The sequence below is a fragment of the Camponotus floridanus genome, unplaced genomic scaffold, assembly GCF_003227725.1.
Source record: "Camponotus floridanus strain SB8 unplaced genomic scaffold, Cflo_v7.5 scaffold2, whole genome shotgun sequence".
Taxonomy (NCBI): domain Eukaryota; kingdom Metazoa; phylum Arthropoda; class Insecta; order Hymenoptera; family Formicidae; genus Camponotus; species Camponotus floridanus.
In genome coordinates this window covers 5788899-5807264 of record NW_020229325.1, presented here as the reverse complement: position 1 = coordinate 5807264, position 18366 = coordinate 5788899, and the positions used below count along the sequence as shown (strand labels likewise).

Here is an 18366-nt window from a genome sequence, read left to right as displayed (position 1 = left end):
TATACATACGTATATCAGATTATACAAACTATGTCACCTTTAATCGGGTTCAAATACGGGTAACATCCGTACTTTTAAGATTGGCCTATCACAACCATTTCTCTAAAGAATAAAATGATTATGATTGGCTACAATTGCCTTACATGTTATTGAACCCGATTAAGGATGACATGAATTGTAGTCATATATATATATATATATATATATATATATATATATATATATATATATACACATATACATCGTATCGGACAAAACATTAATAGAAAATTTCTTAGACGCTCTCCTTTATATAATTTTAATGAAAAATATTTTGATGAACAAATTTATCTGTGTATCTTGTTCGCTAATTTACACAGGGTAACTTTTATGCAACGTCAGTTGTTCCTTACATCGTCAATTACGCGAATATGCTTTTAAATATAATATATAATTCGCCGAAGCTTATCAATCATGTTATAGTTTGATGATATTTATATATCTATTTTTTTTATTATAATGGCATAATTGCATTGTGACATAGGAAGTAGCATTGCGCAAAGTGCCTTATACAGACTGTTATATATAATAGAGAAAAAATAGAGGAATTTTTTATACATTCGTGTACTTGTGTGCTATTTGCAGCTCGTTTAAAAAATATACGATATATAAGCTGAGATGTTATTTCACCTTTGGTACTGACATTTAAGATTCTTTATATTGTACAACTGCAATAGAAGCAGATTAACTATAGACATCTTAATTTTTATTAAATAATAATACATATACATGTGTATATATATAATAATTTATTAAAGGAAAATTAATTTTCCCCAGATTTATATATTTATATATCAGTTTGTATGTTTTTCAATGTGCGATCAATCTCTTCAAGTATATAAACGAATGTTAGGTTGAATTATGTCTTCTCTACCTCGTTTTATTTTTTTTGATTTATACGTCTGTTAAATCTGCAATAAAGTATTATCTTTATGCAATAAAACCAAATAAATATTATTATAGTTAGTATTCTGTATACTGAGAGTTTACACGATACGCATATGGCCTTATATTTGCAATTCATCATGTATGGCCTTATAATGTCATTTACATACGTATATGCTAGTCAGCATGTTCGTTTATACTGAAATAAACAACTTTGAAATAAAGAAAAAATGTTTTTAAAAAAACATTTTTTGAATTATTAATGTACATTTTCCTATCAGTCGAGTGAGATACTTATTAATAATTATCCCGAATGCAATAAAGGAATTGAGATTCTGAAATGAGAATTAACATATAAATAAAGAGTATAATAAAAAAATAAACTAATTTTCTGCTTAAAAAATATCTCGTAGAAAGTTACAGTTAGAGAATCTCAGTTTATTGTGATAAATATCAATATTTTAACATGCAATTTATCGAAAAAATTCGTTATGTATAAAATAGTATAATTAATGCGTACATTTTGTATAAAATCAATCGCATAATGTTTATTAATATGTAACAAAGCTGAAGCCAATTGATTGGTTGACAACAATCAATTTCTAAAAGACTTGCGACAAGTACAAAAACAATTTATTTATTACAAATTATAGAATTTTAACAATATATGATATTTCCGATGTATCAAACGCAATATAATAAAGTCTGTCATCAAAATCACAACAAAGCTATTATCATTACATTGCATATCATGTGTATCTTTTTTAGCGAAATATATATTTTCCAATTGTATTTATATATAATACAAAAGAGTTTAATTATTTTATGACAATTCTCTTTACACCACTTTACTTTGTATCATATATATTATATATAATTATATATAATATTCAAATGATATAAATTTATATCTCACATTATTTTCTGTTTTCGCATATAATTCAAGTGATAATTCTACCTAATTGATAGTGCAATGGAAGATGAGATTGCTTCTTATGTTTCGGGGAAATATTTTTATGTTATATGAAAGATCTATACAATGAGAGAGATATGTATGCATATTTATGCAAATTAACAAAGATCTTAAATTGTGAGAACACTTTTCGTACGTTTTGGCAATATTTGCGCATAAGGCAATAGAGATTTACGTCCTCCTGGATTACGTATGTTATTTTTTGACGTATTTTACTTTGATATATAAAATAATGATTTTGACTCCCAATGAGTATTATAATACGCACGTATGCACGTATACTTATGTGTAATATAAGTATTTTAAAAAATATACATTACAGTGATTTTTATTTAAGTGCTATTATAGAGATTCGTTATATTTGTTCGTTCATAAATAACACAACTGCGTCTGTCTAGTCACAAGACGCGTTCTATATTTGCATTCTCAATGCGCTAGCGGCGAGTGCAATCATTTAAATTGATCAAAGGCTGAGAACGAGACAACTACTTCTCAACGTGAAACGTGCGCTGAGAATGTATGACTAAGGATAAATATTTACAACCTTGTAATTCGAATGGGTGCTTGGCGATCGAGAAGCTAAACCTTCGCATTCGCCGTAACATTCATGCGAATAAATAAATTAAATAAATAAAGAAACAGGAAAGAATTGAATTATACTATTAACAATTTAATCTCTCGTGATATTCTCGATTGCACTTCGCTTATATCTGTGCGCTCGTTATGAGAGAACATGTGACATTTACTACGAATTTTTAAGGCACAAGGATGTTAAGGATCTCTTCAGGTTGTCACAATATTTGTAAAGTATCAATATGTACGTGCGTATATATAAATTTGTACCTGTGTTTGTTAAAACGAATATAAAAATATACTACAAACATGCTCTTTCTGGAACTATGAGCTTTTAGAGTAAAAAAATGAGCTATCCTATTTTAAAAATGATATCTTTAATATGAGATTTGTATCTTTCAGACTAGAAAAGCCAATGTTCGTTCTATTAAAATAAAAAGAGAATTTCTTTTGTGTAAATTTGGCATATAAATTTTCTTCTATATCATTAGAGTGACATTGATTGTTCTAGTTTCTGGAGATATATTTTAACTTGTATGTATAGTTATGAATAAGATAAAAGACAGTAACATTTTTGTAAGAAGTTTAAACAATAGGTGATTTTTGGCGTAACAGTGGCATACCAACCAAAATATATCAAATTCTACCAGAACATTTTCACGTTTGATAGTTTGTGATAGAAACTAGCAGTTTTAGTATCTAGCTGGTTGATGCAATGCTATACCAAGTAATGAAACATGGTATATGATGATTATGCACCAGAATAAACTCCGCCTCTATCAATAACAACCTTGGTACCAAACTGTCGCCAAAAATTGCCTTATGAATCTTTTATATACTGTGATTTCTAATTTTTCAATCTTAGAGAGTAGTAAAAAATTTATATTGTAACAATTTCTCACTAGATAATATATTTGTTCATCGACTGTCTTTTACCTTATTACTAAAACGTTTATGAATATCTGAGTCATCCAAAAACGGTACGCGTCGATGGAAAAGAAATATAAACGATTCAAAAGATTTTATAGCCTGGACAGCCTGAACAAGAAGACAGATCTCGTCCGGCACCTAGTTTCACTACATCGTCATCGTTCGCGCTAATCTGACGGTTATCGTGTCGTCTCTAAAAGCGTAATTTAGTCACAAATAAGTAAAGAAAGATAATATATTTAATTAATAACAAAATTATATAATAAAAGATAAATTTACCTTAAGTTCAGATGCCAGATAGAAAAAAATGGAATCTATATTTGTATTATCTTTGGCTGAGGTTTCCACTACGTGCAAAACTTCAGGCAGATATTCGCATAGAGCTTCAGCCTCTGCCTTCTGCACTTCTCGCAGATTTTCCAAGTCGCATTTGTTACCTGCAAAACAAGAAATATGCAGAATAATAACAGAAATGTTATTACAATATATTGTAATTTATATAAAATGATCATACCAACTAACACTAATAGTACATGTGACGATGAATATCTCCGGACTTCTTCCACCCAACGTTGCAAACTTAAAAATGTTGATCGCTTTGTAATATCGTAAACTAAAATATTCATAAAACAGTCTTAAAAAGATATCACATATCTTGTTTTTCAATAACAAAAAAAAAGCCATATAAAAAGAGGAAAATATTTGTTAATAATTTAACAAAACAATTAATGAATTGTATAAATTGATTTTTTTTTATAAAGATTAATACATTTAAAGCAAGAAATTATAGAATTTTGTGTATATGCATTATGATTTGTTTACATACCTACAATTACCCCATTTGCACATCTATAGTAACTTTGAGTTATCGTTCGGAATCTTTCTTGTCCCGCAGTATCCCAAATTTGTAGCTGTCAATAATAAAAAATCAAAAACTTCAATCATCATTAAATTCAATCAAATAAAAACAAACATCTATTGAGATTGTCTTATCTAATTTATTAGATGTATGTTTAACCGATAAGTTATTTTACAGAGAACATTATAAGCTTGCAAAAAATAAATTTAACATTTCAAAGAAAATATTGCTAGTTAATTGCTAAAGGCAATTTGAAGACATTAAAATTGAATTAAATATCCAAGATAAAATGGAACAAGATTTGTTTAAAAAAAAAGCTCATAGCAAAGATTTCTGTCTATAAAAACATTTTTTCCTTCCAAATCTTCTTTTTCAAATGAAAACAATAAGAAAAAGCAAGAAACCCGCATTTAAAAGTGGAGTTCAAAAGACAGTTCTCTGTTCTTGTTACTGTGCCAAATTGTTCTCCGTTCCCGTCAAAAAGCCGCTGAAAGTTAGCAAGTGACAAATGATTGATCAGATATCAGATCATAGATCAGAGGACGATTCGAGGAGGTTAAACTGGCGTCTCGCACCTTGATTCTCTTGCCGTCTATGAGGACGGTCTTCATGGTAAAGTCGACGCCGATGGTGTTGCCGTGACGTTCGACGAACGTGCCGGACCTGAAGCGCTGGACGACGCAGGTCTTGCCCGTGCCGCAGTCGCCGATCAGCACGATCTTGAACAGGTAGTCGAACCTCTCGTCGTCGTCGCTCGTGCTCACCATAAGATTGTCGGGATCGCGGCACGACATTCTCGTCAGGTCTCGCGCGATGACGACGACGATCACGGTGGACGGGCATCCGGGACTCTGCCGCTCCGTCTCAGCTGACTCTCTACGTCGTCACTCGCCGCCTCCGCGAGCTTTCCTTCTCCTAATTGCGTCTGATCGCGTCCATCTTGGTCCATCTTTCCGCCCCGCTGCGATTACGCCTCAGCGGCGAATCCTGGAACCGATAACCCCTCTTCTCTCCTTTTTTTCTTCCTCTTGATTGCATCTTTTTTTACTTACATTTGTATTTCTAGGACTTCTGAAAAGAAAATCTCTTCCCTCCTCTTTAAGAAATTATCCATAAAATAAATTAGTCATTCATGGAATAATGTGTTATGAATAATGAAGATGTACAATGGACTTTGATCAACTTATCTCATGATGCTAGAATAAGGAGTAGTCATATGCTTTTGGTATATGTTGAAATGAGCAAAAGCTAAAGGAATAAAAAGATACAAAGAATTCTATGATTCTCTGAAATATATTTTTAAATCTAATATTTTATATAATACTGTCTCGTGTAACAGGAAATTTTCTTTTCTTTTCTAAAAGAATAAAGGTCATATTATCATATTTTCAATGTATTTTTCTATTTCATTAGAATGTCATCAATACATTGTTTATTAACAATAAAGCGTACAACTATGATGACGTAGATCGCAAGAAAAATCTTAACATTAAAATCTTAGAATTATTTTCCCGATGTGAATTTTGACAAGCCCTCTAGCAAACTGACATATGCTGTGTGTTCATAACATGTGCTTAAGTCAATTAGCTTATCTGCAAACTCGTTCGAGATCCCTTTCTCTTCAAGATAGTTCATCAGTAGATCATACAGATACTGCAAAATAAACAGTGCTTTATCAATGATTCAATTATCTAATTTATTTTATTAATAAAAAACTGAATATGTACAATATAAATGTCTATGTAAATATTAAGATTAGTATTATTGAAGTAAACAAATCAATGAGATATTAAAACAATTGAAAGTCAATATTTTGAAATATCCTAAGAAATTATGTCCTTAATTAGTTTTTAATTTTACAAGAATATCTATGATTATGTTCACAGATTTATAATCAAGATAATTGTCATGCTTTGTATTTGATACTTGATTTAATATATTAGATATTTATTATTATATAAAATTGATTATTATTATTATATAAAATTATTATTATATAAAATTGATTATTATAATGTATTTAATTATTAATAACAATTATTTTAATATATAAATGTCTTATTCTAGAGAGTAAATGTCTCATGTTAGAATAATAATACTTACACCATCAAGGATCTCACCAGCCACAGAATACACTCTCTCACTGTGTTCTCCCTCGTACAATGTAATTTCATCAATGCCAAAAATGTCATCTGTAATAAAATATGTATTTATATAAGCATATAATGTTATAAAAAAAACAAGGAAATAAATACAATGAATTAAAGTGTTACACTTTCAAAATTTCATGAGTGATATCAAATCATAACACAATGTATGTACATGAAAGTGTTTTTATATACCAAAGAATAATTATCAAGATAACCAAAACAAAGGCCATCCTGTACTCAACACTTTGGAATAAAAAAATTATTACAGTAGATATACATACTGTAGCTATCATCAGCGCCTGATGCGCCAGGTTGGTTATTAAAGGAACATGTAAAGCCCAAAGTTTGATTGCCCCTAATTATATCTACTGTAAATGTCGGCTTGCTCTTCATTTCACCAAGCTCTACATCATCTTGACGTGGATCAACATCCGCTTCGGCGTCAGCATCCACCGTATGATTCACATTAAAGGAAATATGAATTCTGCAGAGGAATAATACAAGTCATATGAGTCTATATCTTAAATGCGAGACATATATCAAATATAATAAAAAATCTTACTTATCAGTGCCATCTTGTTTTTCAAGATTAACCTCAGCACCATTCAAAGATACTGCGAATCCATCTAATGTTGTTGGAATTGTCTTTAACTTTTGTGCCTTTTTCTCTGCTACTATTTCCTCGGCAAGAAATTCTACTAATTCTTTCTCCGCTAATAAAACAAAAATATAATTATTAAAAAAATAAATAAAAGTATATCCATATACTTTAGCGATTAATATATGAATGATATATTGTATAACATAAAATTTAGATATTTCTATTCTATTAAACAAAATATATATTTATTGATAATTTTAATTAAACACAATTAAAGTTTACAGCACATGAAGCATAAATTTAAATTTAAATTCCAAAAATGCGAGAAGCTTTGAAATATTCAAGAAATTAGGCAAAATTTATAATAAAGTAAATAAATATATATAATAAATATATATAATTAATATATAATAAATGTATAATAAATATATAATTTATGAAAGAGAAAACATAAGAAAATAAATATTATATCACAATAATCACAATTGTAAATTTATTGAAATATGTATAAAGAACTAATCCAAATTTGCCTCTAATTGAATTTATAAGTAGTTAATCGGTTCAAGTTATAATTTACCAATCTTGATCAAATTTACATTTGCAAGTTAAACATTTGTATTCAAAGCAACGCGGTAAATATGGACGACAGTCCCAAAGTCTGATCGAATTCCCGAAACCCTTCGTACGACATCTTCGTCAGCGAGTCGATACCTTTCGTATGCGATCTGCTGTAGCATCTGCGAGCGTGGAAGTCGTGCAACTTGAAGGAGGAGACGAGCGGCGTGATTTCGGCGGTTCGCCGACTCTCGCACATGTTCCATAGCGCTCTGACGGGTTGACCGGCGATGGACGACGACGACGACGACGACGTCGATGTCATCGACGAGAGCACGCCGCGTAGAGCCGAAGTGCGTACCGCGCTCCTTACAATACCATTCATGTTGACGGGAGATCGAACGCAGAGATGAAACAAGAAAACGATGTAATCAAGTGGAGGGAACGCTGCGTTCGGCTCGAGAGTGAAACGATTGCGTCACGCGGCTGTTCGCGACTCGACTTCCGGTTCGGCGGCAGGCAGCACGTGCGGCTTCCGTCTTTAGGCTAAAGCGCCGTCCACAATGGCAGTAGGATTAATGGATTAAAAATTGTAACTCAAGAAATTGACCAATCACAGTCGTAAATCGTAGGCAAATTGACCAATCATGGTTGGTTATTTTTGAAATAATCAACCATGATTGGTCAATTTGCCTACGACTTACGACTGTGATTGGTCAATTTCTTGAGTTACAATTTTTAATCCATTAATCTTATAAATTTTCAATATTTCACTTATGTATATTTTGTGAAAATGCAACTTGTCAAAATCTAACCTAGCTTACTGAATTTTGTTTCAGTGGTTGGAATCACTACTTAACTACTAGTTAAGCTAACTGGCCACTGTTGGAACGGGCCTAAGCCTTAAGAAATTGACCAATCACAGTCGAGTATTCTCTTCATACTCGACTGTGATTGGTCAATTTCTTAAGGCTTAGGGCTTAAATTATCTATTGTAGACCCGGCCTTACATTTGTTGTACGACAAATTTTTTGAGCACATTGATTGGCTGCGGGATCTACAATAGATAGTCCCGATCTACAATGGATAATTTAAGCCCTAAGCCTTAAGAAATCGACCAATCACAGCCGAGTATTCTTTTTATACTTGACTGTGATTGCTCAATCTTTTAAGGCTTAAGAAAATTCTGAAGCGATTGACCAATCAAAGAGAGCTTTCTAGGAAACATAGGGTATTTTCCGATTCACGCATGATGCGCATGAAGTGACAGAAAATGTATAATATGCGTGACATGAACTATACATTTTCTGTCATCTCATGCGCATCATGCGTGAATCGGAAAGTACCCATATTGGGTGCTTTCCATTTAGCGACACAAGTCGACACAAGCGTCATTCTATCTTTTTTCAATAAATAACAATAAACGAAGATAGAATGACACTTGTGTCGATTTGTGTCGCTAAATGGAAAGCACCTATTGTCGCATTGGTTGCGGTCGAGAAGACACTCTGGATGCTTTGAAGCGTTTGACCAATCAGGACAAAAGAAATAAAGATTTCTTTAATCTGATTGGTCAATCAAACGCTTCAAGCTTCACATGATTGGCTGTCCAATAAAAAACTTTGAATAAACTGTAGTAATGCTGAACCTTTCGCGGAGAGTTTGTGGAACGCAAACCTGTCAATTACGTCAAGATCGGACAATTAGGCGGGAAGCTCAGAGTATATACGCATATATCGTCGATACTCGGCCATTGAGAGACGCAAAAGACACGCAGTATCAAGAAATAATTGTCGAGATGATGTCAGCAAACATGTACGGCTTAACGGAAGGAGCGTTAGAGGTAAATTTGTCTGAAGTGTATCGTTATTATGTAGAATATTGTCTAACCGTGACATTTGATCGTTTTAGAAAATCATGAAAGGCGTAGATGTAGACAAGCCGGTATTTCAAATGTTGGTGAGTATTGAATAGCAATGGACAGTTCAAGGCTTGTTTCTTAACATGTTTTTATATATGAATAAAAAAAAATTAAAAAAAGCTGTAATACTTTAAAAATATAAATGTTATTTTTGTATAATATTGAACCAAAGAATCGTCATGTAATTAGGTTCTTACAAAGATTTATATGCAAGAAAGATTTCATGAAGCATTCTGCTTAGCTTTATTCTTAAGAATTCAGGAAAATATTTTAGACACGATCAGCTTTTAATTTTATGGAATTTAATCTTAACATTAATTCTAATTTTGCAGGGTTATAAAAAACTACCAAATAAAGATGGTACAATTGGTAATGATCGATATAGATTACTTGTTTCTGATGGAAAAAACATGAATTCGTTTACAATGTTGGCTACTCAATTAAATCACCTGATAGAAAATAATATTTTGACTGAATATGCAATCTGCAAAGTCTCAAACTATCATCTGTCTTCGGTGAACAGTGGTGGCAAAGAAAAGTATTTGTTGCATATTTTATATATTTTGTATACTAAAATGTATAAATAATACAAAAATCAAATATATATTTCTACTTATTTTATTAGACGTGTGATACTAATAATGGGTATCGAGGTAACAACTCCTGGCAGCAAAGTTGGATGTAAACTAGGAAATCCAACTAATATAGAGAGCAAGTCAGAAGCTGATTCAACTACAGCTGATAAATCTACTGGACAAACTACTGGACGTTATCAAACTAGTAATTACGTCATTATTATTTTCAAAGGAATAGTTATAAATATAATAGTTTATAAAGTGTATTTTATTTTTTCTTGACACTTGTTAAATATAAAATCTGGTTTGTTTGTAATAGATGGTACAGCTCAAAGAAGCAATTCAAATAATTACGGTTCTTCTGATATATCTACTACACCGATTGCAGCATTAAGTCCTTACCAAAACAAGTACGATAAAAAAAAAAATTCAATATTTAAATATATTTATAAAAAAATGTAAAAATATCCAAAGAAGAAAATCAATGATTGCTTATGTTTAGATGGGTGATTAAAGTTCGTGTGACTAATAAATCTCCAATCAGAACATGGAGCAATTCTCGTGGGGAGGGTAAAGTATTCTCTATGGATCTGATTGATGAGAGCGGCGAAATTCGATGCACCGCATTTAGAGATATGTGCGATAAATTCTATGATATGCTGGAGGTATACACACACATACACATAATTCTTATCACTAAAATTGATGAATCTTTTTTTTTAAATTTTACAAAGAATTGAGCTATACAGAATATTTTATTTGTACAGATTGGAAATGTATACTATATCTCCCGATGTCAGCTGAAGGCAGCGAATAAACAGTTCAACTCATTAAAAAATGATTATGAGATGACAATGACCAATGATACTGAGATCGTGCCATGTCACGAAAACATTGAAGACATACCGACATTGCAATTCAACTTTTGTTCTATAAGTCAAGTGGAAAACAAGGAAAGGAATGATATAATAGGTAATGTGCTTGTAGCATTTTATTAAATTTAATAATCTTATCTTTATTATTCTTATTAATTTTATTTAAGAATATTTATAGAAAATTATTTCGGTTTTGAAAATATTTCAATCACACCTTCAATTATTTTTGTGTAATTCACATCATTTGTTTAAGTTTCGTGTTTATATATGCTTATATATGTTTCAATAACTTTTCTGTTATTTTTCTAAAATTACTTAAATATAATAAATATTTTAATATAAAATATTTTACATTATTAGATGTTAATCACTTTTATATTATACTTTTAACTTTATATTAAAAAATTTTGTAGAATACGTTATAATAAATGATCTGCTAAATTTATGAAATAAGATTGATACATGACTATCAATTAATTTGGAAATTGTAATATTATATATATAATGGTGTGTTGTGTTTGTAACAGATGTATTGGGCGTTGTTACAACATTTAATGATGTGCAACATATCGTAAAGCGAAATACTGGTCAAGAATTTGTTAAGAGAGATATCAATATCGTCGACGACAGCAATGCGATGGTAAGCAATTTACTGAATGAGCATATTTCAATATTTTACTATTAGGAACGAATAAATAATTTTCTTTTTATATGTCAGGTAAGCGTTACGCTTTGGGGAAAACAGGCCGAAGATTTTGATGGTTCTAATAACCCGATCATAGCCATTAAAGGAGCACGCATTGGAGAGTTCAATGGCGGAAAGAATTTGTCCCTTTTAAATTCATCCACACTTGAAAAGGATCCAGATTTACCAGAAGCACATAGGTATATATATAAATACAAATTTAAATATTATAAAATGTACTTTAAAATAATTTACATTTTAAAAATAGCTTTATTAGCTATAATCTTTTGCTAACATTAATTTACTTATCACAATTTCCCAATTTTATTTAGATTTACTGTTTCCGAATTTCCCTTCAGTTTAGAGAGTTTATTAATATAGAATTTATATACATATATATATATATATATATATATATATATATATATATATATACAGGATGTCCCGAAACTATCGCTTCACTTCATATTTTAAAGGTAGATTCTCTGGCCAATTTAAAAACGATTTTTCCTCAATGAAAATGTCGAAGGAGATCATTATTTTTTGCATATTCCCAATTTTTATCATCATGTATCTTTCTAACTAAGCCTTAAATTAAAATTATATTAAAATAAACTCTACCTAAAATTAACTAAAGAATGTGACTTTATTAATATTTATTCCCATAAGGCTTAGTTTGCAAAAAATCCTTTATTTTCAATCATTTATAACTAGAAAAACTATTAGTGCCTCGACATTTTCGCTGAGGAAAAATCGTTTTTAAATTGGTCAGAGAATCTACCTTTAAAATATGAAGCGGTGGTTTTGGGACACCCTGTATATATTCTAAGTTAACAGGAGAAAAGTTTTATTTCGTATTAGTTGGAAATTTTATTTATTAAACCTCTATAAAATACTTTTAATATTAATTAATGTTAATTATATATAAATTACTATATTTATTTTAATTGATGCTCCTGAATTTTTCCAAGATAGTATATATTGTATTTGACAGTTTGAAAAATAAGATGTAGAGTACAGAATAATAATTTGTATATTATACATTACATGAGTACAACGTATATTTCAGATTGCGTGGGTGGTATACTACAGTCGGTCATTCGGAGAATGCTAAATCACTATCCAGAGTAGGTGGTGGTGGTGATTTCAATGCGCCATTACACACTTTCGAGGAGGCAACCGAAGCACGGTTGGGAGAGAAACTAAATATCCCAGATAGTTATACAGTGATGGCCACTATATGCTTAATTCGCGTAGAAAATTCTATTTACAAGGCATGTCCTGTAGAAAGTTGTAAGAAAAAGGTGAGTTATATGCAAAACATACTTGAAATTATAAAGTGGAAATTCTTAATTTTCTCTCTTTATATCTTTTTATTTTATAAATAATTTTATGTTTTGAAGAAATAATTTTAAACAACTTCCTCAAAATTATTATAATATTTTATATAATTGTTACATCATTTAGATAATGATGGAAAAAATAATGAAGATTTCCTAACAAAATATATATATTACTTAATTCTTTTATTAATTTTTTTTTTTTAGTATATTAAACTGTACATCTTTCTCAATATTTTATTAGATAACATTATTGTATATGAGATAATTAATAATAGGATAATAATAGGTTTACATGAATTATTATAAAATGCTATTCAATTTTAGTTAATTGATCAATCTACTGGAATATTCAGATGTGAGAAGTGTAATAGAGATTATCCGAATTTTGTATATCGCTTGCTAGCAAGTGTATGTATTGCTTTTTATTTAATATTTGATATTTTTAGAAATTTGTTTCATTTTTTTATAATTTCTTGAATAATTTCATAGATGAATATAGCGGATGCAACAGGCAGTCGCTGGATAACTGCCTTCAGCGAAGATGCCGAGAAGATATTAGGCATGTCAGCGCAAGAATTAGGAGAATTAAAGGAGAATGATAATGAAGCTTATATGCAAAAATTCGGCGACGCAAACTTCAAGAGATTCATGTTCAGTTTGAGGGCGAAATCAGAAGTTTTTCAGGTAAGTGATTCAACATTTTATCGTATTAGTATTTCATTACTTTTAATTCTAATTTATATAATAATTTTTTTTCTCATAACATTGATAACTTCTTTATGTAAGACAATTATTTTAACAAAAAAAACATTTTAAATTTTCTGTATTTTGCAGGATGAAATGAGAGTGAGACATACCTGTTCATCGGTGGCTCCGCTAAATTATAAGACTCATTTGACACATCTGATAGACAAAGTTTCTAAGCTGGTACACATCGAGAGACTGGAATCTAACTGAAGATGTCACGCATTTTGATACAAATAAGCTTATATTTTTGAAATTTATATGTGTATTTTAAAATACGATTATCTTAGTCTTAGGTATTACATTATTCTTTATTTTTATACAGATAATTGTTTATTTATAAATCGTCTGTTATGCGCGATAAAATATCTTTAACATATATAAACCGAAAATAATTTGAGTATATCAAAAATTATATTAAAATACTTTAATATTTCATTAATAATATTAATAATATTAATAATAATTAACCGATTATCAAGATTTTCAAAAATATATATAATTATTATGGGTGATAATGTATTATGGGTGCTGCACGATATCTGATTTATTTTGTTTACAGCACGTGTAAAATAAAGTTCTGATTTATCATTGTGTCATGAATATATAAACGTATATTTCAAGTATTCAACCACGATAGAATAGTCGGATACAAAGTGGATATTTAACGAATGGTAAGGCTTGTCATAAAACTGATCGATTTTGAATATCGAGGACAGATCCATTTATCGAAATTGCTGGACCGAATTCACGTCTCGATTTGATTTATCGAAAGACATTGAAGACGAATCGGCCGGTAGCAGTTTATCTTTTGTATATGCAGCATCTAGTTAAATCGCTTTAGAAAGTAATTAATGTTTTAAATATTTACATCAACGTATAAATTTGCTCAAATCTACATTTTATGCAAATTAATTTTTGCCACTTTCGAACTAAACAATTTGATTGCATAGAGGATAAAAGATTTATAAGAATTTGATTTATTATACTACAAATATATAGAAATTTTAATTCATAAAAAAAATCTTATTCCATTGAAAAAAAAATCTTATTCCATTCTTATAATTTTTGATAGCATAAATTCATGATTTTAACATCTTGATATCGTAGATCTTTAATTGAATTTTTAATAACATAGATTATTAAATTTGAATTTTTGATTTTGTAAATTTAATTATAAAATGGTTCATTTAATTTTTTCAGAGGACATTCAAATTCGTATAAACTATCTACTTGAAAAAAAAATATGACGGATCTCGAGGAAAAATTTGTCGTGAGCGACATACAATATTTGATGGTTTATTATTTGCCAAGAAGTAAAATACACAGGCATTTGTGTTATAATGATACCGCCGAGGAGAGAATTGTTTTCCCGGTTTTTTACGACGGTATCGTAAATACATCTAGCGACATTATAATCGGTACTAAAAAGAGAGAGAAGCTGGTCTCGTCCCGTCTCTTTTCCCTGCTCTCTTATTTAAATCAATAACTTTACAGTTTACAAATGTGTAACATTTTCCTTACACGCGATCTCCTCGTTCTCGTATCATTTCTCGCCAGTTTTATTCGTCGCCTTCGTTCTATTATTCGGATTAGTTCGAGTGCCTCGAAGACGACACCTTGCACGTCTTTGCACGGTGGTCCCAAGTATATTTGTCTCTCGCACTCGCGCTAAGTACACGAAGAGGTGACACCTCGCACCTCGTTTCTCCGAAGTAGGAACCGATCGACGGAACGAGTTCCAATGTCGACATACTTTAGAATCTTTAGATCGATTGTAATTGTCTAGGAATTCTTTAAGATCAAGGATCACAAAGAATGGATCTCTTGACGTAAAAGCTACTACTTTTTACTTAAAGATATTTTAAGATCATCGATTCTAATGCGATATTAAAAAGGGAAACGTAATTACGTATGTATAATGTATGATAAAGAATATTGTGTGCGATCAAATTTAATTTTAAAATTGATCGGAAATAGAAATTCAATTCGATCTCGTGCCACCGCGTCGATTCCCAAAAGTTTTACGCCTCTAGTCGCAAATCGAGGCCGCGTATCACATTGCCGGCAGTTCCACTGGAGCTCTTTCGATCTCCGCTATAAACGTAAACATCGAGGTACAATTGTCGCTTAGGAGGTATGGAATTATTCCATATTCGTGTACAGAGTATTCCTGGATCTGTCGACGAATGTTCCAGCTACAAAGATCTCTCTCTAACGCCAAATCGACAAGCAATATCGTCTATGTATCATTGATTCGATAATTCTTATTAAACAGAATATCTACTCGGATCTTGTAAAAAGAACCCCCGAAAATTTTCTGATTTTCCAAGTACTCGTGTTCGAACTTCCAAATAAAATTAAGAGAGATTTTAGATGCAACTTTGAAGTGAGCTTATTTATTGTATATTGAATAGTTCGAAAATTGAAGCGAAAATTTGAAATTGAAAAATAAAATTTTTCTGCAAAGCATTTGCATTGCATCTTTTATTATTAAGAATTATAAGGAAGATATATAAATTTGCGAGTACACGCGAATGTATGTATATGCTATTGATTGATTGCTATGATGGATGATTGATAGATTGCTGAATGTTCGCAATATGAGAACAAAGTTTTTGCTCTTTCTTTTAGGATAAATTTTAAAAAAATTCCCTGAGACTCGATAAAATTCCACGAGAATTCTTTGCAAGATAATACAAATTCTCTGGGAGAGACACCTTGTTAAAAATATGTCTCTTGAATGTATTTTTTAAGATGATAAGAAAATATTATTTTTCATTTATTATTTAAAGTAGAAGCGGAAAGAAAGTGTTTGATTAATGAAGACAATTAAATCTGTGACTGATATTAATTGGATTCATAAATTCTTCCGTCTTATTTTACTCCTTCGAAGATGTATCGGAAGATTTCGATCAAAAAATTAAACAATTTCAGAGAGAGAGAGAGAGAGAGAGGAGAGAGAGAGAGAGAGAAAGAGATGTCAAGGATAGCTCAAAGTGCAAAGTTGCATCTTGAAACAAACGCTCTCTCGCCGCTTTTGCTTCAATTTGGCTCCAATCGCTGCAAGGACGTTTCCGGCAGCCCCAGGAACACCCCTGTATCCCTTTACAAAGAGCGGTAATTTTTTTTTTATTACGTAACTTCTGGATTTTTTCCACTCTTCATGCACTCGCACATCGTTACTCTCGCCCCCCCCTCATTATTATTCTCTCGTTCGCGCGATCCGTTCTCTCACATGTACAAACATACGCACTCTTTCTTACCTCGTCCTCCTCTCCTTCCGTTAGTTTTTTTTAAATTATCGTGTGTGTCTCTCGTCTACCTACTTATTTACTTAATTGCCTGTCTATACATTATCTCTGCACGTATGTGTATGTGTGTGTGTAGGAGTGGAATGTTTAAAATGTACGCGTTACCACATAGACCTGTAGATTCGATATGACTTAATCGTTCGGGGGGGTGGGGAAGGGGTAAGGGGGAGGGGAAAGGGAGTCGGGAGAGGGCTAAAGTATGGGGGATCCCAAGTAGGATGGATAATACTCGTAAAATAAGTACGTAGTCTCGCAATACGCGGTGATAAACAGTAACGACGAAGTAACAAGTACAATATTGCTCGATCCCGTATTTATATATTTATACGTATATATATATATTTATATCTATATGTACTCGTTTGTTTATTTATAATATTTATATATATATATAATATGTAATAAAGATACTCTTTCTCTCTCTCTCACTCTCTCGCTCGATTAGAGTAACCTTTTTGCGACACTCGACTCTCGTCTACCAGGAGCTAATTTAAGAAAGGGCTCACCGCGCTCGCGCTCTACACGGCTATTATGTATATAAAAAAAAAAAAAAAATAATATGTATGCAAATAAATGACGTATGTAAGCGGCCGTTTCGTTTTTGGAACCGCGTTATTTGTTAAGCTAGATAGATTTCTGCTGCCCGACTCGGAATCGATTTTTCCTCGAAAATTGAGATTTTTCGGATCATTCGCGACATTCCTAACATTTAATATTTTTGTAATAAATTAAATTAATCGAAGAATATAATTACAATATAATTATTCGAAAGCTCCATCGGTGTCTTGATGCTTTCGCGTCGAGGAAAAATCCATTTCAAATTGACCAGAGAATCTGTCATTAATGGAATAAGATAGAAATGAGACACCCCTGTGTGTATATACGTCATCTATTTAGAAGTATTTATAATTTTTCTCGACATAAGTGATCACTATAGGCCTAATGATCTCACGTCGTGGTACAATCTCTCCCTCTCTCTCTCTCTCTCTTTCTTTCTCTCACATACACACATTCGGATTTTATATTTCGCTCTCTCTCTCTCTCTCTCTCTTTCTTTCAAACTTTCGCGAACCCTTTCACTCCTTTTAAAACACATGTTCGTCCGGCGAAACGTTCAAAGGGCATTTTTCTTCCTTTTTCGAGAGAAAGCAAAGGACAAGCAAAATCGAAAAGGCTACGTAGTTATTTGTGCTCAATCTTTACTGGCCGCGCCGCTCGAGAGAGATCGATATCCGTTTCTACGACTTATCATTCCCTTCGAAAATAGAGACATCGTTGAAAAAAAAACCGCTTATGTTGATTAATAATTATTGAGCGATAAATCGATCCCCTTTGCATTTCCAA

At 31.3% G+C, this 18366-nt stretch overlaps 3 protein-coding genes across 3 annotated transcripts; 1 reads left to right on the top strand and 2 right to left on the bottom strand.

Moving 5' to 3' along the window:
* Positions 1–281: 281 nt before the first annotated feature.
* LOC105256384 (ras-related protein Rab-43) lies at positions 282–5343 on the bottom strand. Its single transcript, XM_011266232.3, has 5 exons — positions 4835–5343; positions 4227–4311; positions 3915–4013; positions 3680–3837; positions 282–3593 (listed from the first exon to the last, which is right to left on the bottom strand). The coding sequence occupies exons 1-5, from the start codon at positions 5051–5053 to the stop codon at positions 3483–3485; spliced, it is 672 nt and encodes a 223-aa protein (XP_011264534.1). The 5' UTR covers positions 5054–5343; the 3' UTR covers positions 282–3482.
* Positions 5344–5668: 325 nt separating this feature from the next.
* LOC105256383 (complement component 1 Q subcomponent-binding protein, mitochondrial) lies at positions 5669–8074 on the bottom strand. Its single transcript, XM_011266231.3, has 5 exons — positions 7722–8074; positions 6972–7122; positions 6691–6893; positions 6363–6451; positions 5669–5912 (listed from the first exon to the last, which is right to left on the bottom strand). Exons 1-5 carry the CDS (start codon positions 7948–7950, stop codon positions 5763–5765), a joined length of 822 nt encoding a protein of 273 aa, XP_011264533.1. The 5' UTR covers positions 7951–8074; the 3' UTR covers positions 5669–5762.
* A 1161-nt stretch (positions 8075–9235) lies between these two features.
* Positions 9236–14072, top strand: LOC105256382 (replication protein A 70 kDa DNA-binding subunit). The gene is made up of 13 exons (XM_011266230.3): positions 9236–9408; positions 9477–9524; positions 9819–10024; positions 10112–10266; positions 10381–10471; positions 10564–10726; positions 10829–11033; positions 11464–11576; positions 11655–11821; positions 12691–12925; positions 13289–13372; positions 13454–13648; positions 13799–14072. Exons 1-13 carry the CDS (start codon positions 9364–9366, stop codon positions 13919–13921), a joined length of 1830 nt encoding a protein of 609 aa, XP_011264532.2. The 5' UTR covers positions 9236–9363; the 3' UTR covers positions 13922–14072.
* Positions 14073–18366: the final 4294 nt, after the last annotated feature.